This window comes from Lagopus muta, chromosome 8 (genome assembly GCF_023343835.1).
Source record: "Lagopus muta isolate bLagMut1 chromosome 8, bLagMut1 primary, whole genome shotgun sequence".
In the NCBI taxonomy this organism is placed as follows: Eukaryota; Metazoa; Chordata; class Aves; order Galliformes; family Phasianidae; genus Lagopus; species Lagopus muta.
Window position 1 is genome coordinate 14,237,791 of NC_064440.1, and position 21,046 is coordinate 14,258,836.

General features: G+C 57.2%; 1 protein-coding gene across 13 annotated transcripts in view; it reads right to left on the reverse strand.

Annotated features, from left to right (window-relative positions):
• The window catches only part of TNS1 (tensin 1), a 48,878-nt gene that overhangs the window by 13,169 nt on the left and 14,663 nt on the right, over positions 1-21,046 (reverse strand). For 4 of the 13 annotated variants that reach the window (XM_048952440.1, XM_048952441.1, XM_048952445.1 and 1 more), the window contains 16 exons: positions 20,877-20,918; positions 19,604-19,653; positions 19,228-19,399; positions 18,843-18,893; positions 18,313-18,435; positions 18,074-18,138; positions 17,899-17,982; positions 17,703-17,815; positions 17,045-17,105; positions 15,768-15,843; positions 15,531-15,660; positions 14,906-14,971; positions 14,242-14,403; positions 6,278-7,969; positions 1,730-1,908; positions 1,478-1,553 (listed from right to left, as the gene is read on the reverse strand). In XM_048952440.1, the coding sequence (XP_048808397.1) occupies positions 1,478-1,553; positions 1,730-1,908; positions 6,278-7,969; positions 14,242-14,403; positions 14,906-14,971; positions 15,531-15,660; positions 15,768-15,843; positions 17,045-17,105; positions 17,703-17,815; positions 17,899-17,982; positions 18,074-18,138; positions 18,313-18,435; positions 18,843-18,893; positions 19,228-19,399; positions 19,604-19,653; positions 20,877-20,918 (3,142 nt within the window). Of the gene's footprint in view, positions 1-1,414; positions 1,554-1,729; positions 1,909-4,479; positions 4,561-6,277; positions 7,970-14,241; positions 14,404-14,905; positions 14,972-15,530; positions 15,661-15,767; positions 15,844-17,044; positions 17,106-17,702; positions 17,816-17,898; positions 17,983-18,073; positions 18,139-18,312; positions 18,436-18,842; positions 18,894-19,227; positions 19,400-19,603; positions 19,654-20,876; positions 20,919-21,046 lie in introns of all 13 variants that reach the window. The other 9 variants (XM_048952436.1, XM_048952434.1, XM_048952442.1 and 6 more) reach the window with 6 other exon arrangements.

Below are 21,046 nucleotides of genomic sequence, written 5' to 3' on the forward strand. Positions count from 1 at the left end.
GGTTGTGCCTCTATCCCTTCCTACCCCACAGATCTGCCTCATCTCCTCAGTGCTGCATTCCACCAACCCTACCAACATCCCAGTTTCCTCACTCTCCCCAGCATTCACCTTGAAGATTCTTCCACCATCAGCATTTGAACATCCCAATTTGCAGCAGGGATGCCAGGAGGTGGTGGGTGGTAGGAAAGGCAATCCCCACCCCTGAGGCCACATCTCAGAGCAACCTCAGTCTGGAGCAGCCAAGTCACTGGGAAACCTAGCTTCGGCAGGTGGCTGATTTCCCAAAAACTGATTTCCTCCAGTCTGGTCCCTTCTCAATGCTGGCAGACAAAATATGGGGTTCTCTCAGGGCCAGGGACAGCGGTGTCCCCATGGAGAGGAACAGTTCCTGCATCACCCCTGGTGAAACTCTAGTGCAGCCTGAGAGCTTGAGCTTCAAACTTCCTCCTTGACTTTCAAACTGGACAATAAATGCTGCCTCTGGGCCACCTCCCTTGCCAGGCTGTTCTGTCACCTCTGCGAGTGACTCATCCCCCAAAATGAGTCACTGTCCCTCTGCCAAGGGCCTGCTGGGCCCGAGGAACAACGGGGCCATTTCTGAGTTGCCAAATGCCCTGGGACATTCCCACACTCCGATCACTACATCCCATGAAACAGGAGCATCAGTAGATAGACAGTAGCAGTGTGGGGGAAGCAGCCTGATCTGCAAAGGGCATCAGCATTGCCGAGTGGGACCAGGACACAGACTGACTGCCAGCCCTAAAGCATCCTTCTGTGTGGTCAGCCTACAGAAGGTTATTTTGGGAGGGCAGAGAGGGCATCTTTTCAATGGGTTTCCCAGTTGACCAGCTGCTCCATTGCACAGGGGGTCATCACCAGAGCCAGTCACACAAACCCGGTCCCCACAAACCCACCACAACTGCACAACCGAGGTTAGTTAGAAAGGAACCAGAGAAGTAGAGACAGAACACATGCAACACTCTTTGCAGCCCTATGCCATTCCTGCCCTAAAAACAGTGAGTGGGAAGTGGGACAGTGTGCAAGAGTCTACCCTGAGCCTCTGACCTACATCCCTTGCTGTCCCCTTATTGCTCTATAGCTTTTGTGCCATGCTGGTAGAAAAGATGGGGAGGTGCAGAAATGGGATGGTGCCATCTCTCTGACCCTGCTCCTCTCCTCATCCCAGAAACACCCCAGTGAGTGGAGGATGGGGAAAAGCCAACAGACAGTGCCAAGAGTGGGATGCAGATGGTGGGATGTGAAGTAGAGAGGAGGAGGAGGAAGGAAAAGAGGAGTGAGCGATTATCGTGGCAGTGGGTGTCTGGAGCCCGGAGCTGTCTGACCCTTGGCAAATTTCTGGTTTGATGAAAGCCACCCACCGAGCCCTTCCACCTCCCGGAGCCGCAGCACTTACGGGAGTCGGAGTAAGGGGTTTGTGGCGAGACAGGGAAGGCTGGGGTGGGGGGAGAAATCTCACCACCGCCGGAGGTCGGGCTGCTGGGGGAGGCACTCTCCATCTCCTCGAAGGCTTCCTTGTAGCTGTGGAGGTGAGGCTGGGGGGAGAGCAGGAGAAAGGGTTGGTCCCATCTGTACAATGGGCAAAAACCTCCAGAGGGAAAGTTTTTACCTCCTCACCAAAAATGCACCGTTAAACCCCCAACCCTCCAGAATGCTGCCTCCCAGCCTTCCCTCTCCCCATCAGCACCCCCAGCACCAGTACGCAGCGCACCTCCTTGGGCCTTCCTCCGGGGTTGGCCGCAATGGTGCTGACCACCTCAGGTGAGAGGACAGTGGGGCTGCGGGGAGAACTGGGTTCCGGTGAGCTCTTCTCATAGTGGCTGTCACTGGGGGTTCGCCTTCGGGCAGAGACGGTGCTCTTCTCTGGGGACTTCTCCCGGGACTGCACCCCTACAGGCAAGCACAAGGCACGGGAGACGGGTGAGGAGGTGCCAGCTGGGATAGGGTTGCTGGGAGATGCTCCATGGCTGATCCAAGATGGTCTGGAGAAGGGGCTCTGCCCGGCAGAGACAGCAGATTCAGCACTCACCTGCTCCCACCCCACGGCAGCAGGGCTAGTTTTGAGCCAGATCAGATCTGCTCAGCAGCAGCAGCAGCAGCAGCAGCAGCAAAGGGACAAGAGAAAAAGCAAGCCAGGGCTGTGGCTAGTTCACTGCATTATCCCAACCAAGCACTGTGAGTCCTGAGCTGAGTCCATAGCATTCCCTAGCATCAGCTGTGTGAGGTGTGAGCATCACAGAACATTCTGCAAGCAGGCCAGAGCTCAGTGTAGCACGTAGGGTCCTGGCTGCCTGAGGTTGGTTAGCTCACACCAGTGATCTCAGTGGGCTGGGAGAAAGACCAGGAATGGGGACAAAGGAACTTCAAGAGTGGGTTGAGGGATGTGGCCCAAACACAACCTTCACTCCACCCAGCCCAGCACTGAAGCTTCTCCAACAGAGAAGTGCCCAGGGTGGCTGTGGTGATGGGTTTGGTGCAGAGGGCTCAGTGGGGGCCACGCAGAGCACAACTACATAGCCCCTCTGGGGACCATCCTGGGGGCCTGCATAGCAGCAAGGAGATCCCCAATTTCAGACGTGTTGCTGAGGTGACACAAAGGACTGGCAAAGGTGACAGCACTGTCCCCTCTACTCTTCCCACGCGCCCTGCTGAGAAAGGCATTGCAGCAGGGTAAAGAGAGAAAAAGGGACAGGAAAAAAAGAAACGGAAAAAGTGGAAAAAAAAAAAAACCCAACAAGAGGCCAGCAGAACACTCCAGGAAATGCACTTCTCCAACACCAACTCCTTTCCCACGGGCTGGTGGAGTGCAGGCGGCCATCAGCTGCTCCTCCTGCTCATCAGGGCTCTGCGCCTTGCGCCTGCTGACCTCTCCTCCCGTCCACCCCTGCACTCGCATAGTGCACTGCCGCAGCCCCCGGCTCCTCCGGCAGCGAGGGAGGGAGGTGGCCGGGTGCATTTCGAACTAATCAGCGCAGTTAATGGCAGCAACAATAAAATCAACGCTCTGGGGAGCAGCGGCCCGGCTGAGAGGCGGGGGACGCGAGCCAACGGGGCTGGCTCGAGCCGCGGAGGCGGCCTGGAAAATTCCACTCGGAGCAGCTTTGAAACACAACTCCTCAATCCCTTCTGCAGGTGCTCGGGGGCCGGCGGCTCAGAGCCCTTAGGGGAGTCGCGGGGATGCTGTGCTGCAGGGGGAGCATCGCACCAGGTCACCCCAAACCTTCTGTCCAGCTCCTTGGGTTCCTCCAGTTGCACTCGCCTGTCTTGGCTTGCTTTGGGCACCTTGTGCTCCAAGGCTGTCCCCCAGCACTGCTGCACTGGGGCGTCCCAACCCTGAGCTACTGCATGGGGATGGAGAGGGGAATGTGGGGCCAGTCCCAAGGCCAGGCTGCTTTTCGGCGCTCAAATGCCCAGCAGCTCGCAGGCTTTTTGCTGCTTCACTCCCCAGAAATGGAAAACAGACGGGGACGGCAGGGAGGGGAGGGAGGAGGGGAAAAAAAGGGACTCATTGTTCAGGAGTCAGGAGTGGGAAACTTCACAAGCAGCTCGGAGCGAAGCCTGGAGGAAACCCAGGCTCTGCACACGGCCTCCCGACCCCTGGGTGATTTATGTGCTGGAAACTATGCTTGAAAAATAAACCCTCCTTTCCCGCAAAGCCGTGCCCCCTCGGCAGATGTGCAGCCCCGCTTGGCCACACAGCAGTTCCCCAAGGACGCCTTGTCCCTCTGCAGGAGCAGCATGCCTCATCACAGCACATCCAGAGTGGCCAAAAATGGAGAATACAGCATCCTGCCCCCACTCTGTGCCCATACTGCTGTCCCTTCCCCAGTGTGATGTCACTCCCAGGACCAGACAGAGGTAAAAACTTGTTCCCTCTCAACACGGAGAACAGCAGCGAACTCTGCCCTGTAGTGCTCACCGCAAGACCCAAATTTTTCCATCCCTCCAGTCACAGACACATCTACTGCTCTCCTCCATCCTAGAGTGCTTCATCAGTGTGGCATCAATGTTTCATCCCAAAAAGAACCACAGCACCAATGCAGTGTCCCTGCTGTGAGCAGCACACTCCAGCATTCAACCTTGCCTTCAATTTTCCAGTCCATCCCAAAAGGATTCACATCAACACCACAGACCAGAATCCAGCCCAGCTGGGGACAACCCCAGGACCAATTTAGCCATGTCCCGCTGTGCCAAGGGCTTGGTAGGCTCAGACCTCTTCCATCCTCCTGTGGGGCTTCCCCTCCCTCCATCCCACGTTCATGCAACACACAAAGCACTCAGCATGCAGGCAAGGAGGGGGAAGAGAGAGGGAAGAAAGGAAAAGAGGAAAGAGAGGGAACAAAAGAGGAGGCAGGAAGGAGAAGGAAAGAGGAGTAGGAAAAAGAAAGGAGGAAAAGGAAGGAGGAAGAAAGGAGGAAGAAGTCTTGAGAAGGAGGAAGGAGGGAGGTGGAATGAACAAACCGGAGGAGGACCGTTGCTGGTTCAGAGGAGGACGGGGGGCTTTGGTGCTCTTGTTGAGGTCCCTGAGCTTGGCGTTGTACTCTGCCAGCATACCAGGACAGGGTGCAAGGAGTGTGGGAGGTCACAGGGACACACACGGACCCCATGGGGAAAGGAAGGGGCAGACAGGACAAATGTCACAAGATACAACAGGGAGACAGAGAGAGAGAAAACAAGAGATGATTAGTCAGGCTCCAAGAGATGAGCCTGAGGTCACCAGGGATGCAAGGGAGCTTAAGCCCTACTTGGAGCTGCCCCTCACATCACCCAAACTGCCAGGAACATTGCTTCACTTCACCCCTCCCCTATAGCTCCAGGCACTGCTTATACACCAACTGGGAACACTGTGGCTCCCAGCCACACATGTCCTTGTGCAATGCCATCAAAGCCCTGACACCATCCCCTCGAGGATGGCACCAAACAGGACCCATCCATCATGAGATGAAAGGATGGAGGAAGGGGACTTGAAGCACAGCAGAACTGGGGTGCTGGGGTGAAGGTGATGCGAGATGCTCCTCATCACTGTGCCAGGACACGCAGGCAATTTATAGCAGCAGAGAATGTAAACAAACCCGTCCGTGCCTGACTTCCAACAGCGTCCCCTCCCAGGCCCAGCACTGGCTTGGGGACACTTCGCCCCTGGCCAAGGGTCAGCCCGCCCGCTCTGTCCCCACTGGCACAGAGAGCCAGACTGGGGACAGGTGGACACAGGCTGGGGCCATCCCCATTCGTCTCTCCTCCATGGGTCACTGAGGTGGGACTGAACACCAGGCCAGTACCCAGGACCCTGCCCTGACCCCCTGCTCTGACACAGGATTTCCAATAGATGCCATCAAACATCCATTTCCCACCCACCCCAAACACTATCCCTCCTCCTCTGAGGGCTCTCCTCTTTTTCACTCTACTTCTTCTCCTACTGATAACTGCTCAGTGGGTTTCAGGGGGGGGATCATCTTAAAACATTCAGCCTAGATATACAGTGAAGTTTGGGCATCTCCATACCCTTGGGTTTGTTTAAAGCCCTGACTGGCCCTGAATAGCTCTGTGGATCTTGAACTCTCAAGATGGGGTTTGGATGGATGCAAACTTCACCCAATGCCCCCGTTCTGCCCCACAGTGCTGCCCCCCGCCCTGGGGCAGTGGTGACTCAGCCCCAGGGCTGGATGGGTTGCCACTGTTGGATTTTTCCAGCCAAGCCCTCTTCCCCCTCCCTTCAATACCGGGCGAGTTTCTGGACTGAGCGCAGAGCTGGAACGGACGGAGCTGCCAAGCCCCAGCATCACGAGCTGGCCCCAAGCCTGGACACATCCCCAAACTTTCCCAAATGTCGCTCCGCAATGAAACAACTGCTCACTTAAGCAGCAGGAGTGAAGGCACCAGCGCTACAGCAGCTCTTGGGTTGGGTGGGACCCTCAGTGTCCTCAAAACCCCCAGAGCTAGAGACAAGGGCAGGCAGGCAGGGAGAGCATAGTCTCCCAGATGCTGTTGCCCCTTCCTGCCCCACATGGCAACCCTGACATGGTGAGCTGTGCCAGGGGGAGCTCAGCAAGCAGCAGAGGCTGCCCCCCCACCCCCCAGGATCAGTGCTGGCTCAGTCCCAGGCTTTGATCCAGCACAGATGAGAAGTCACCATCCCCCATCCTCACTGCCACCATGCAGGGTGCCAACACCAACCTCATCCCCACACCACCCTTGTGGGTTGCAGCTGCTTGGGACACATGTCCCCTCCCTGTCCCCCCAAGGAATCAAAGCGTCCTACCTGCCACCCTGTGGGCCACCAGCCCTTCCAGATTCAAAGGCTCTTCTCCCGACCTCGACAGGTCTTCGTAGCTCTCCAGTCCCTTGTGGGGCAGCTGGCTTTGTGCTGTTGCAGTGGGGGATGGCGGGGAGGAGACGAGAAGCTGCTGAGACCCTGCAGGGCTGTACGAGGCGCTGAGCGGAAGGATGCTCGATGGTGCACTGCCATAGCTCCGAGGCTCCTGCACCGGCTGGTAGCTATAGGGAGTATAGGTTTCCCGGTACTCATGCACGGTGTAGTTTGGTTCTACAGTACTTCGAGCCGCAGGAACCAGTGGACCAGGTGAGTAGGCTTTGGCCAAGGGATCAGTGCCCACAGAGGTGCCAAAGGACCTGGGCTGGACCACCTGTGGGGCTGGCTGAGCATAGTGACCACTGAGTGGCTGTGCAGATAATGAGGAGAGCATGGCAGCCGGCTTGTCCTGGCGAGCAGCTGCGGAAGGGACACTCTGTGACTTATGGACGGAGGGTGCAAGGTCCAGCATGAGGACATCAAGTGCTTCAATGGACTGCTCGATCTCTCGGCGCGATGGAGCCCGGGGGAACTCGGGCATGCTGTGGCTGTGCGGGGGCATGGGCTGCAGCGGGCTGGGCTGGGGGCTGCAGCTGGAAAGGCTGGGGCTGTGGCTTTCCAACCCACCATCATGAAGCTGGGATGGAGGTCGGCTGCCGCCCTGCTGCTGCCAGGAATTCAGGCCCCGCTGTACAGCCTCCCGGCTGCTGGTGCTGCGAGCTGGAGCCTGTGGTAATGCCGGGTTCGCTTCATACTTGGCTGTCCCTACAGCTGGAAAAGACTGTGAGCGGTGGGCACTGGGTAGGTCATAACCATACAGGTAGGGCTGGGGGACCGGAGGCTGGAGCCAGGCCGGTGAAGCTGAAGCTGGCTGCCGCTGCGGGTACCCAGCCAGGTGCTCCTGCCCGGACGCTGAGGGCCGTAAGTGAGCCAGCGGGTCACGGAGGTGGTGGCCCATCAGGGTATTCTGGTTGCTGTAGGGGTAGGCACCGTTGGAGAGAGGCTCAGCCTCATAAAGCCCTTCCTTCAGCATCTTCTCAGCCCCATTGTAGCTAGCCGGGCCATTGGGCAGGGAGGAGAGGCTGCCCACACGTGGCGCCTCATGGAAGCCAGCCTCGCTGGCAGTGGTGGTACCATCTAAGGACGAGAGCGTGCCCAGGCTGCCCACGCTGTGCCCATCCTGGTTGGGCAGTTCATCATCCAAGATGTCCGTTTCCCGCTCGGCCAGCAGTGGTGTGCCAGCACCATTGACGTGCACCTGGGCTGGCACTACATGTCGGCCCGGCCCGGCGGGCATGCGGGCAGGTTCAGGGCCCGGTGCGTGGTTGTGCATGGGCGCTGCGCTCTCCAAGCCAAAGCCGACCAGGAGACGGTCCAGCTCCCGCTTCTCCTCGGGGCTCAGCACCGCGTGGCCACCGGGTGCCCCGGGAGCCCCCGGCTCATCCGTCCGGTCGGTCTTGGTGGAGGCGGTGGAGTTGCCCGAGTCGCTGCTCACCGACAGTGTGTGCTCAACGTGGTTGGGGGCTGCCGAGAGGGGGAGGCGGGCGGTGTTGACAGCGCCGATGCTGCCGTGCAGGGAGTCTTTCTTCTTCACTTTAGCGTAGAGGCTCCCGTCCAGGGGCCCTTGTGTGTGCCCAACCTCTGCAAGGGGAGAAACGAACACGAGACCCCAGATCAATGGCTGGCTCTCTGCACGTAGCTAATGGGTCCCATTAGCCGGTGGTTTCGATCTCTTCCGTGCCGCCGGAGTGCTTAACTACCAGCATGGCCGTCTCCTCCGCACCTGGCGCGGTCCCGCGGGCGCCACCATGCACAGACGCCGGTGCCAGGCACCCTCCCCGCGCCCCCGTGGCTCCGTGCCGTCCTTCCCTGCCCTGCAAGCACCGCATGCTCCGCCGACATCCAGCAAACAGCCCCCCGGTTCCGTGCAAAGTCCGTGGCTGTTCTCCTCCCAGACCCAGCGGTGGGGAGGGCTGGGGCTGCTGATACCATTGGACGTCACTTAACGGCTGCACCCAAAGGGACACATCGGGGCACTGGAGGGCAAACGGGGACCGTGGGGGCAATGCATGCACACAGACCGCAGGAGGTCAGGCAAAGAGGAGATGCACTCAGTCTGGCATCAAAGACAGATGGACCGAAGACCCATCTGTCCTCTCCTGCCTGCTCTTTCCTCCCACTCTCCTCACAGACCATGCACGGATCCAGCCCAGCCACCCATCCTTGACATTTTCTTCCCTGGCTACAGCAAGGCTCCCACCCTTTCAGTTCCTTCCCTTCCTCTTTCAGGGCGGGTGCATCTGCTCCAGGCCTTCTCCAGTGGCCAGAAGCTCCCACACAAGCAGTATTTCTCCCCAACCCCAAGCATACAGCAACTCCTCCCTGGGGAAGCACGAGACACTGCACAGCTCAAAACTGTATTACAGCAATGTCACCACTGGTTTCATACCCTGCCCCAAGCCCCCCCAGATCCCACCACCACCACTTCCCAATAAGTCATCCAACCCTTAGGGTGGAAGTGAGACCCTAGCCACTGCAGTGGCACTGAGGACAGCCCCCTTCACCATGCCTATCCCCCTCAGCAGCACGCACAGCACCGGCTGGGCTACAGACTCTTGTTTTTCCAGCTCCCCGACAAGGTTTCCTGGAAGGGGCTGTGAGCAGCATTAAACACTTTCTTTTGGAGGAAAAAATGACTCTTCGCTGGCCGGGGGCCAAGCGGCTGACTCAGGAGCGGAAGACAGCCCTAATGCGATAGTGTGAAATCAGAGCACTCCTATCTGTGAGCAAAACACTTCCGAAAGCCAGTCCTGAGCTGGGGCACAGAGCCGTGTCAGCCAATCCCTGCCTGCCCACGGGGACGCACTCACCCCACGCCACGGCCCCTCCTCACCATGCACAATGCCCAGCACACAACCTACCCAGCCAGCCTGTTTCAACCACAAGAATAGCCCTCTCAGCATCAGTTTTCCACTTGCAGGTCCCTATTGGCAACCCAGGAAGGCAGCTGAGCCCCAAATATCCCCCTGGCCTCAAAGGTGGGGTGATGCAGCAGGGAAAGCAGGGTCCCCTCTGGGCACGCAGTGTGGAGGGATGAGAATTTTCGTGCTCCTCCACGCAGCAAGGAACTGGCAGCATTTGACTCACAGCAGGGAAAGGGGGAAAGAGGGAGGGAATCCCTTCCAGTGGAGGAAGAAAGGAAAAAGTACCGTGTCCAGGGGCAGCGTCAACATTGGAGAGACTGAGACATCGCCTAGAGCTGGGACATCGCCCAGCCCTTGTCTGATGGCAGTGACGGGTGCTGGCCGGTCCCAAGAAATAGGGCAAGAGCCGAAGGAGGCTGGGATAAATAGGGCAAGGGAATAGAGAGGAAAAGGGAATAAATAAATATAAATGGAAGCACGTGGCTCCAAGGGAAAAAAAAAATAGATGGGAAAGGCTTTAATTAGTCTGTAGGCTGGGAACCGCCCCGCTGCTGGACGAAACATCTCGAAAGCAGGGTCTGCAAGGGGCACAGCTCACCATAAGTGCCTGTCCCACCTGCCTTGCACCCTTCAGCCTGATGAGGACACAGCAGCTTGATGACTTCCATCCCAAGAGTGGCACTGGCGTGGCAAGGAGGAAGGTCATGCCCCCTGCCCCACACCAGACTGCACACCCTGTCCTCAACCCCATGCCACCCCTGGGCTCTGATGACAAGAGGTGAAGCTGCTGCTCCCTGCCACCTCTCCATAGCACTCCAGGACCATACTGTGATGACAAATTAAATAAACTCCCCCAGAAACCAGCAAGAGAGGAGGGTACAGGCTGCCTCAGCCAACACTGCCATACCCAAAGCAGCAGGAATCCAAGTCTCTGTTCGCAAGTGGCCACAACTCCCGGCAAGGTCAGGCTTCGTCCTGAAGGTCAGCACAACTCCAGCCCAGAGGGTTGCGCGTCTGCCCAAGCTCAGCTCCCAGTATAGCTCAGGGCTGGCTGGCATAGAGCCTGGGGGTCCTTCTCCCTCACTCAGACTGGGAGAAAACCCAGCCCACAGCAAGTAACATCAGGAGAGGGGCTCAGCTCAGTGGGTGGTAAAGAACACATACCACAGATCCCAGAACCCTGTCGCAGGTTTGTGCCCCACGCAGCACCATGCTCCCACACAGATCCTGCACTCGTGTTGAGGACAAAGCTGGGATACCAACAAATCTCCCCCAAACCAGTCCCCAGCAGCATCTCATTTGCTGCCACTGCCCCAGCAGGCAGGACCACATGGGATAAAGAAACCAGGAAAGAGCTCACCTCTCCCCAGTTCTGGTCTATTTCATGTGCCCAGATACGATGGCAAGAAGTAACCCCAGCCCCTGAGCCAGGGGTCACCATGGCTATGAATTCCATCCCCCCCCACCCTAAACCCTCCCCTCTCCCAGTCCATCCAGCCTCAAAGAAAAGCAAGCACAGGACTTACCAAAGGGCACAGAGAAGAAAAGATCCTGAACGAAGAGAAGGAGCGGGCAGCAAAATCCCTTTCCTTCGCTCCTTCCAGGGGACCTGGCACGGTGGCAGCTCAAGAAGTGCCTGAAGCCAGTTCTGTGCGTCCGTCCAGGACAGGAGCTGATGGCCGGAGCTGGCTTTGGGCTGGCGTTTGTCCTTTTGGCTTTGCTTTCCCTCTCACGGAGCTATTCCCCACCGTAACGCTGTGTCCCCGGGGCCAATTTAGGGGCACCCCAAACACAGTGGGGGGACCGTAGGGCTCAGACCTGGCGCAGCAGCAGCAGGGAGAGAGGGCGGGATGGAGGAGGGAAGGACAGAAGAGGCTGGAGGCGAGGAGGTGCCGGTTCCCTCCCCTCTGCCCAGACCACACAGAGGAGAGGCAGTGGGGAGGCGTTTGGGGGCTGCTGGAGCCCCAGCCCTGTTTAACCCAGCGAGGGGCGAGCCGCCATGGAGGGAGGGCAGGGAGGACAGCCGGACAGACAGCTCCTGGTTATGAATATTAACTACTTCCTCCAGAGGCAGCCAGCGCAGCGCCGCATTAACCATTTCTTCGGCATTGCAGACATATGGACAGATTCCCCAAAAAGAGCTGGACAGACAGCCTGCTCCCTTCACACCACCACATCGCCCACTGAAGGAGGCCCCCAGCCCAGGGACTCTCCAGCTCGAGAGCCCCCCCCAGCCCTGCCTAGCTCTGGCGTCACGTCACACCTGTCCCCAGAAAGCCGTGACACATTCCATGTGGGAGGAGAGGGATGGCCTTTTGGGCATCACGTCATGCTTTAAGGAGGCAGACCCAAAGCTCTGGCTGGCGATGCAAGTTTCTCCTTCTTAAACAAGTGCCCAGCTCAAAAGGCACAGAAACCCTTCCAATGGCCCCATCGGCCAAACGTGACCTCCTCTCCACTCTCCCCAAAACGCACATCTCTCATACCTCCACGAATGACAATGGGAGCAGCATTTCCACCCAAGCCCTCAACTCAGAGCCTGGTTTCCCCAAAAACCAGTGTGCACCATGCATCCTTGGACACCTTTTTTGCTTGCTTTTCACCTTTTGATTTTTCACCCCTGGTTCCACAGCTCTGGGCACACCAAGAACCCCCCAGACACACTCCATCAGTTTAAGGACTGTTTAAAAGAGGCAAGAGAAGAGACTGAGCTCCTATTGCCTGCTGAGCACCCCTCCTGCATCCTGCTGTGACCTCCACACTCCAGCTTGACCATCCAGCCAACCCACAGATGCTTCGCCATTACCCCCATGGGGAATGACCAGAAGAAAAGTGGAGAAACTGCCCCTGGATTCAGCCCCAGCCCTCCATGCCCTCCAACACCCACTCGCTGAGCCCTTACCTCGCTGCGGTCGGAGTGCAGAGCAGCGGAGATGGGCGGGATGGGGAGGGGGAAGCAGATTCCTTCAGCTTTAGTCAGCTGGCGAAAGCGAGAGCAGAGCCAGCGGCTCCCTCCCTGCTGAGCCCAGCCAGGGGACAGAGCCAGGCGCAGGGGGGAGAGCCTCAATGCTCCACCGATGGCTTTAACAGCCCCAGCCTGCCCCATCTGGCTTCCTGCCTTCACACAGCTCGGCTCGCCTGTTGCTCCATATGCCCTAGCTGTCCAAGCAGGCCCAAGGCAGGAGCCCAGCAAGATACCACCCCATCATACAGACAAACCTGTGGCACTGACCCCATGGTGGGGACAAATCCATGGCACTGACCCAATCCAGGGACTCTGTGATCATGGAAAGGTACAGGACTGATGCCCAAACTGTTCTCTGAATGGGATGGGGAGGCAGGAGGGCACCAGCATCACCCCAGGATGTTTTTCAGCCAGGGCTGATGCAAGTTGCTGGCACCCCCTATAAACATGCCTGCTCACACCCTCACTGTGCCGTCCCAGACACGGACATGGTGGGAGCGAAGCATAGGCACATGAGCACAGCCAAGCCAGGGGCCAGCAGCATTACTCAGGTGAGGATTTAGCAAGCCCCATACAGATGTTGGGCTTGGCCCAGCCTCAGCAGTCCCCATTCCAGCAGTGGAGACAGGGCTTGTACAGGGGAAGGCAGGGATGGATACCAGGTTCAGTGGGGTAAGCAAGTCCAAGGGACAGTGGTAATGGAACCCACTGGGTCAGGAACACACATGGCCATTTGGCACAACTTCATGCTGCCCCAGCATGGCAGAAACCTCTGTCCCACTGCTCTGACCTACCACAGCCACACATCCAGGTCCTGGAGATAACCCCCTATCTCTGTGCCAACCCCAGCACTCCTCTCCACTGGCAATGATCTCAGCCAAACCAAACCAGTCAATAATCACTCCCCATCTACATTGCCAGTGTGCAGTACCCCAAAAATCTCTCTGCAGCAACTCTCCAATAAGCTGCAAAACCCACAGTGCTCCGGCTATTCCCTGGACCCAGTTTGGCCCCACCAGGAAGGGCAGAACATCCTTCACCCACCTTGAACAGGGGAGACCTGAACTCCAATAACAGCCATCCCCTCCCTCAGCTTTCTCAGCTGCTGTAAGTATGGAGGGAACTTATTACAGAGTCAGAACAACCCCAAAGCCTCTTTGAGGAGGAGACAGGAGGGCAGGCGGAGCTGCAAGCCACTATGTAGGAACCAATGACATGCAGTGGGATGGAAATGGGGGGGGTCCCAGTGCACCCCGCTCTCACTGATAACCACAGAGCAGCCTAGGCCAGGCGAGGACATAGATAAAGCCAGCAGAGCGGGTTGTGAAACAGCCCAGCCGGGCCAGAGAGCGAAATGAGGATATTTGCTCAGTCAGCCAAGGACCTCGCTGCACCTCAGTTTCCCCCCCACATCCATGAGGATTAGCAGACAGGTGGCAAGCACCAGAACAGGCACCATCCCTGGTGGACCCCCTGCTATCCACCATGGGGTCACCCCCCAGCCCAGCAGCCTCTTTGCTCCCAGCATGGGCCCCAAACAGAGTGAGAGCGAGAAGGGGAACCCACCGGTTTGTAGCCAATCCTGACCTCCAGGCTGCCACCTCCTCCAGGAGCCTTCACCAGACGTCAGGGAGCAGCAGTGGCAAAGCAGCAGTGCGGCAGTTGATCCCACCCCGGTGCTGGTCCCGTGTCATCTCCCCCTCCCCCCCCCATGCCAACCTCCACCCCCCCGCCCCGCCACCACCGCTTGCTTGCGCCTGGTGTGCCAAAAATGTTGGTGTGCAATTCTCTGACCAAATAAGGCAAGAACAACCATAAACAAGGACCCCCTCGCACTGCCGCCTCAGACACCGGCAGCCCCAGCCCTACAGCCACCATGCCAGCCTGCTGCAGCCAGACCTAGCGAGGGAGGGAATAGGGCTGTGGAGGCGGGAACCTGGCCTCACTCCCCACAAAAAGCAGCACCATCGTTCCCCAAGGTATGGTGACATCCTGTAGCCTTGCTGGCCACCTGCGGCTCTGACCTTTCTCCAGATGTTTCCCCGGCAGTGTTGGCTCAGTCCAGGCCCCCTCGGCACTGTCCTCACGCTGGATGTTGAAGTTCTCGTAGGAGTCCCAGCGGATGAGGGGGTCGGATGTGTTGTAGTCCACTGAGACGCTGGGGCCATTCTCTAGGTGCTCCATGCCTGGGAGGACAAAGGACAGTCCACTGGAGCGAAAGCAGAGCTGGCACATGAGGGATGGGGCCAAGAGATGGCACAGGGGATGGAAAAAGGGGAAATAAGGTAGGAGGGTTGTGGGCGAGTTGCCTTGGGACAGAGAGGTGGATGGTCAGCCTCTTTTCCAAGGTAACTAGCAATAGGTTCAGATGGAATGGCCTCTAATGGTGCCAGAGGAGGTTCAGGTTAGATATTGGGAAGAATTTCTTATCAGGAAGAGTGGTTGGGCATTGGAACAGGCTACCCAGGGAGGTGGTGGAGCACCATCCCTGGAGGTGTTCAACAAAAGGTTAGACATGGTACCAAGTGACACAATTAGCAGGCAACATTAGTGGTAGGTGGGCAGTTTGACTGGCTGATCTTACAGATCTTTTCCAACCTTAAAGATTCTATGGTCCTATGGGAAGGATTGCCCTAGGGCTGTACTTTTGGGGATGTAGATCCTTCTTGCGGGTTGAGCTAGCCTTACCTTGGATCTTCTCAGGGCCATAGGAGAACACAAACTCCACCTTTCCATATTCAGGGAAGCGTTCATCTGGCAGGAAGAGAGCAGAGCAAAGGGATATCACCATCTGTCCTTCCAACAGCACACAGACAAGCATAACAGACCTGCACAAAGTACAGGGCACCTGCCCTGCAGAATGGTTTATGTTGGAGGGGACCTTAAAGATCATCCACTTCCAGCCCCCCTGCCATAGGCTGGCTGCCAGCCACTAGATCAGGTTGCCCGGTGCTCCATCCAACCTAACCTCCAAGATGGGGCATTCAAAACTTGTCCAGGCAATCTGTTCCAGTACCTCACCACCCAGCCAGCTGACAGCCTCAACCAGCTCACACCCATCATACAGAGCAGGATGGCCCTGGTTCACCTCCACCACGGTCAGGAATGGAAAAAGGGCTGCCCACCACCAAACCCTTTCCCTAGATCAGCAGGAAAGCCCAGTCTCACGCAGCCTGGCAGATGGGGGATGGTCATTCTGGTCTGTGGGGGCTGCATACCCTAATTGTTCCCAGGCAGTGAGAGCAGAACCGGAGCTGCAGGAGTGGAAAACTGGGAGAAAAGAGGGGGAGGCTGAATCAGACAGCGCAGTTACCTCTGAATGCTTCATCCAGGTCCTCCTTGCCAAAGACGATGTCCAAGTCGTGCACAGCGCAAGTGTGGAACTGCACGCGGAAAATCACATCACGGGTCGGGCTGCGGAACTTCTTGTGGTAGCACTTGAGCTGTGGGATAGCAGGGATTAAATGAGCCTCCAGGCTGCCAGCATGACCTTAGGGCACGAGGACCACTGATCCCCAGCTCCCCTTGTGGGATGGGGTGAGCTCCTTACCAAGATATCGCCTTTGAGCAGCAGCCCTGGCTCGATGGTGATGCAGATGCCCGTCTGGCTGTCCCCTTGCACATTGCTGTGGAGAAGGACAGTGTGAGGACATGAGCCCCCACATCACCCAGCCTCCACCAGCCCCCTTCCACCCAATCCCCCCAGTCACGGGCTCAAAGCACAGGGCTCCCCTTGCCTCAGTTTTCTTGCCTGCAGCCCCACCATGCAGCAGGGAGCTTCCTGTGAGCACTGGCGTCAGCGCTCAGCGGTAGGGGACAAGCACAGGGGATGCGGGAAGAAGGGAGTTGGATTTCACAGGCAAGATAAACCTGGAGTTTATTACTGGTGTCCCATAAACAGTCTATTAAAAGCTGAAAGGCGAGGCTGGGGTGGCAGTAAATCTCAGCTAACGGGGACAGATGGATGGTGGGGATAGGAGTTCCTGGTTCAGGGGGGTGGGATGGGAATACCCCAAAGGCAATGGGCTCTGTTTCCCTTAAAGGGGCCCATCTGAAGGCTGGGTGTGGGGCCAGGAACTGGGGGATCCATATGGGATGCGGCCCCAGCAGAGCATCCAGGCAGCTGGAGAAATTAGCTTCTTTGACTGCTCCCAGGGGCCCTGGGGCTGGGAACAGGGACACAACCCAGCTCCATGTGGCAGCATCAGCAAAATGGTATTGGGATAAGTAGCGCAGAGGTTAAAAAGTGGAAAACTATTCTGGGGGAGGAAGAGAGGGAGACTATTCTGCAGGCTCTGAGGAAGATGCTCTTCACAGCCACCTCGCAATATGCTCTGTACCCAAGTGCCCCCCAGCAGGGTGCTGGCAGGGCATCAGCCCTACAGGATTCCTATAGGGAGGGAGAACCATTACTAGAGAAGTGCCTCACATCATGCTGCAGCACAGAGATGGGTTTTACCCAGAAGGGAGCAGCCCTGGCAGGAGGAGCATGTCCCTGGCCAGCAGCAGGAGAACCGCCTCTGCCCCCAGGGAACGGTGAGGTGTCCCCAGCCCCAGGCTCTGCACAGCTCCAGGCTCCCTCTGCTGATGCTCAGAGTCACTACAGCCCTCCAGCAGATTGGGCCAGGCCAGTACAGCCCAGTATGGCCAGTTCCTCCCTCCAAGGAAGTAGGGAGTCCCTTTTTTTCCCAACTGGCGGGAATCAAGAAGCACTGGGATCACTGGAGATATGGCCCTGAAATATCTCCATCCCCCCTCCAAGCTGCAAGCCACCTCCCCAGCTGGACAGAAAGGGGAGCACGCTGTCAAACATGCAGAGATAGTTACTAGATCCCTGATGTGTAGACAGGCTGCATGGCCTGGTAGATCTTCAGGAAGGGCCGACAACCTGGAAGACATCAATGAGGGAGAGAAGGCACGTTTTTAGCCGGCAGGGTGGAGGGGCAGGGATTAGTCACGGGGTAGAAATCCAAACAGGGACAGAGCCAAGGCAAACAGCCACTCCCACCCCAGCCAGCCCGCACTGGTGAGGCCTCCAGCAGCGGGCAACATCTGGGATGGGCAGAAAGGGATGCTCCTGACTGCACAGGGCTGAGAGCAGTGTGGGAGCCCCCAGAGCCCAACTGGGTCCTATAGGACACACGTGGGGCTAGCAGTGGAAGTGAGATGGAGCCTAATGGGCTCCGAGTATGGCATCTCCTCCAACTGCCCCAGCAGGCACCAGCATCCAGTAGGTACTGCCTCCCCTGCCCAAAACCCAGTCTGGTGCCATTCTCCAATAAGCCATCAGAAAAGCCTTTATTGCTGATCAGTATCCAGCCCTAAGGGGGAGCAACCCCAGAGCGCATTCCTGCACGGTAGCACCCTACTAAAGAGAAGAGAACAGTTCTAGAGAGGAGAAGGATAGAAAGCATTCAGATTGCTCAGGATATTGTGAAAAATAACCCCCTTGGAGAACAAGGAGCAAAGGCTCAGGGGCACCTACCGCCTTTCGATTCAAAGTTGGGGATGCCGTGCATGATGACGTGGTGCAGGAAGAGGGGTTTGTTGTTCATCTTGATGCTGCCAGAGAGTAGCCCACTGAAGTAGTGGATGTACCTGGAAGGGTGGACAGGCAACTCAGGGACAGGTCCCACAGCCCCAACCGTGGGACAAACCCAAGGCCACGTGCCAGAACACACCTCTTCTGGGAGGGCTGTCCCACCGGCACCACCTTGTCCTCATAGAAGCGCTTCATGGCAAACCTGTCCAGAGCCTGGTCAGCACTGCGGGGACAAAGGGTTACATAAGAGAAGGAAATCAGTGCAGTGCTGAGCAGGAGGTAAGGAAGCTCTGAGACTGTGCCATTGCTCTCACCTGGCTGAGATATTGCTGTAGTGCATGTAGGCAGCCACCACTACCCCCAGGCGGCCTCGGTTCCCCTGCAGGTAACAGAAAGGATATCATAGGGGTGACAGTGCCCATCAGCACCCCACACTCCCAAATCTTACAACACACACCCCAATTTGCACAATGAGCCACCAAACATCAGGTTCCCTACACCTCTCAGCTTGCTCAGCTCAATCCCTGCAGCCCCCCTTTGGGGTCCAGCCCACCTTGTTGTGCAGCACCACCACATTGTGAGCCGCCGCGTTCAGCCACGTGTCCATAGCTTTGCAAATGCTGCAGATCTTCTCCAGTGCCGGCGTGTGCAGGTCAGGCCATCCAAAATCCAGCACCTGGGCAAGGAATAGGGGGTAGGGGAACAATCAAGAGTGAAAACCACATTACTTCTGCCTCTGCAGTGCACAGTTAAGCTCTTCCAGGCTCTCCACCAGCTCTCCTGCTGCCAAGACCCTGTCCTGAGCTTGGGAATGTTAGGTCCCCATATCCTAGCTCCCCAACACCCATCTCAGCTGCTCAGGAGACCTCACATTCCCAGGGACGAAGATGGTTCTCCAGGGGAAACAAGGCAGCACTCCAAGGGATGCCAACTTGGGCTGGTGGGGGAAGTCCTAATGCTCTTTTCTGGGCTTTCCCTTCCCTGCCCCTCCAGCTGCTTGGTGAGGCAGGAGGGTTGCACTGGGAAGCTGTTCCCGCTGCCCTGCCCCAGCCTCAAAACCCCCTGCTCCCTGCTGTGACCCACCTTGGGGTGAAGTTTGCTGATGTCATGTCTGCGCTCTGACAGATTGAAAAGCTTTAGGAAAGAGAAAAGAAAGTGTGAGGAGATGTCTTATTTTCTAATGCCACCCCAACCTCTTCTTCATCCTCAAACCTCCCCAAAAACCCACTTCCCCAAACACATTAACCCCAGTAATGCCCTGCCACAGGGCACTACCATGGCCAAAAATTCCCATGGGTCCAAAAGGGGCTGGAAACCTCCAACAACAGAAAAACACCATCTGTGTCAGTGCAAAGATTCTCACTCTCCAGCTCAGCACATCAGGGTGAAGACTGAGTGGAGGTGAGGATGTGGCACCCATTCCCTAACAGCATCCCAGCCCCATACTCAGGCTGTCAGGTCCTCTCACCACGTAGTTGTCCCCATGCTTGGACTTCAGCATGTGGGCCACCTCGCGGAGGTTGCTGCGAAAGCTCTGCTCCTCAGCTGTGCTGGGGTAGGAGACAGCAATGATGCGCTCCGTGATGTACACCAGGTCCAGCTCACAGCTGCTCTCCATGGCTGCTGTCACACTCATGCTCCTGAGCAAGGAAGGAGACTTCCATCAGGATAAGGCACCAAGGAGGGGACATGATGACCCTGCCCACCACCACAGTCATCTGGGTAAAGCAACACGGGCTGAGATGCTTGGGAATGCAGGCATAGGGCCACCCTAAGGCTTTCCTCTGCTCCCAGTACCACTGCCTGCAGGTCCCCAACCCCATGGTGCAGATGTTGGGCTCTACCTGGCTGTTTTGCGGTGTGCCTGCCCGCCTCTGGGGGACCTCATGGCGTCCTAAAGAACAAGAGAGGAAAAACAAGTTACTGCCATGGCTCTGGAGCCACAGCAGCCACAGGTCACCAAGTGCAGTGATGCTTGGAGCATCCATCCCTGACACACTGTCACCAAATCACATCCAATGAGCATCCCAGTGGCACCATGTCCCCACACTGACACAAGCAGCCCCCGGTGCACACAAACTTGGGGACAGCACGATGGCAGCCCCGTAACACCTGGCCACAGGACAGGGCAGGTCTGCAGCCCACAGGAGGCTCATGAGGCCAGGCACTGCCGTTTGATTTGGCCAAGCCAAAAGCTGGGAGGAAATGTTTGAGCTCTCCAAGCAGGAAACTTCTATTTATGCATGTTCTCCAGCCTCAAGAATTTCATCTGCAGTCAGTTTGTTGGGTGACTTTGTGACCTCAGCCAAAAAACAAAGCAAGGTTTCCAAAAAAAACCACTAAGGGAAAATACACTCACACCTCATTAGTTTTAGGATCTCCTACTAATAAGGAGGAGTCCTTTAAAGACTCATCTAGCACGGGTGGTGCATTCCGATTCCTAGGAAATCCAAACCTCAATAACCAGTAGAGCACCACGGGGCTGCAGGAGGTGCCACCAACCCCAAAGGCTGGAAGAGATGCTGCAGAGACCCCCTGTGGAGGGGGGAGGGCCTCAGATCCCCATCCAAACCTGCCTCCCACCTTGTATCACCTCAGCACGTCCCCATGCTCTTGGCATCATCCAAAAGCCATAGGTCCTTCCTGCCTCCAGCCGCTGGCATGGTGACCTCAGCCACAGGGAAGGATGCAGAAACACTGACAAATTCCCCAAGAGAAACAAAGCAACAAAGGGGGTTCCTGACTCCTCACTGGACATTTCCAGCCCTGGTGCATGCGGAGGCGGGTGAGCAGGGGGAAGCCGTCTGCGTTGACTTTGGCAGGGCATTTGTCTACACTGTCTTAGCAATTTCATGTCCACAGATTAAAAAGCGGATCCCTAGCTCTATGGACAGGAAAGCCGGCTTTGCAGCAAAAGCCTCCACTCCAAGGCCTCTGCTGGGCTCTGCTACTGCCTCTGCCCATCACCTTAGGCATCAGCATGGCCCTGGAATGGGGGTCCAGCAGCAAAGGGAGGTCATGGGATAAGGAGCAGGCTTTTGGCTGTGGGATAGGCACAAGTAAACCCCAGTAAGGTCTCAAGGTGAAAAGCAGCCTCTGCCAGCACATGGCACTTACCGGGGTGTCCACCTGCTTGGTGATGCTCTGCCCTGGGGACGGCTGTGGCAGGCGTGAGAGTGAGAAAAAGGAGAAAAAGAGAAGGAGAGAGAGGTTGAGAGGCACATGCACACGTGCAGAGGGGTGGCTGCGGTCATAAGTTCCCCCTGTCTATTTCTGGCCCTTCTTAG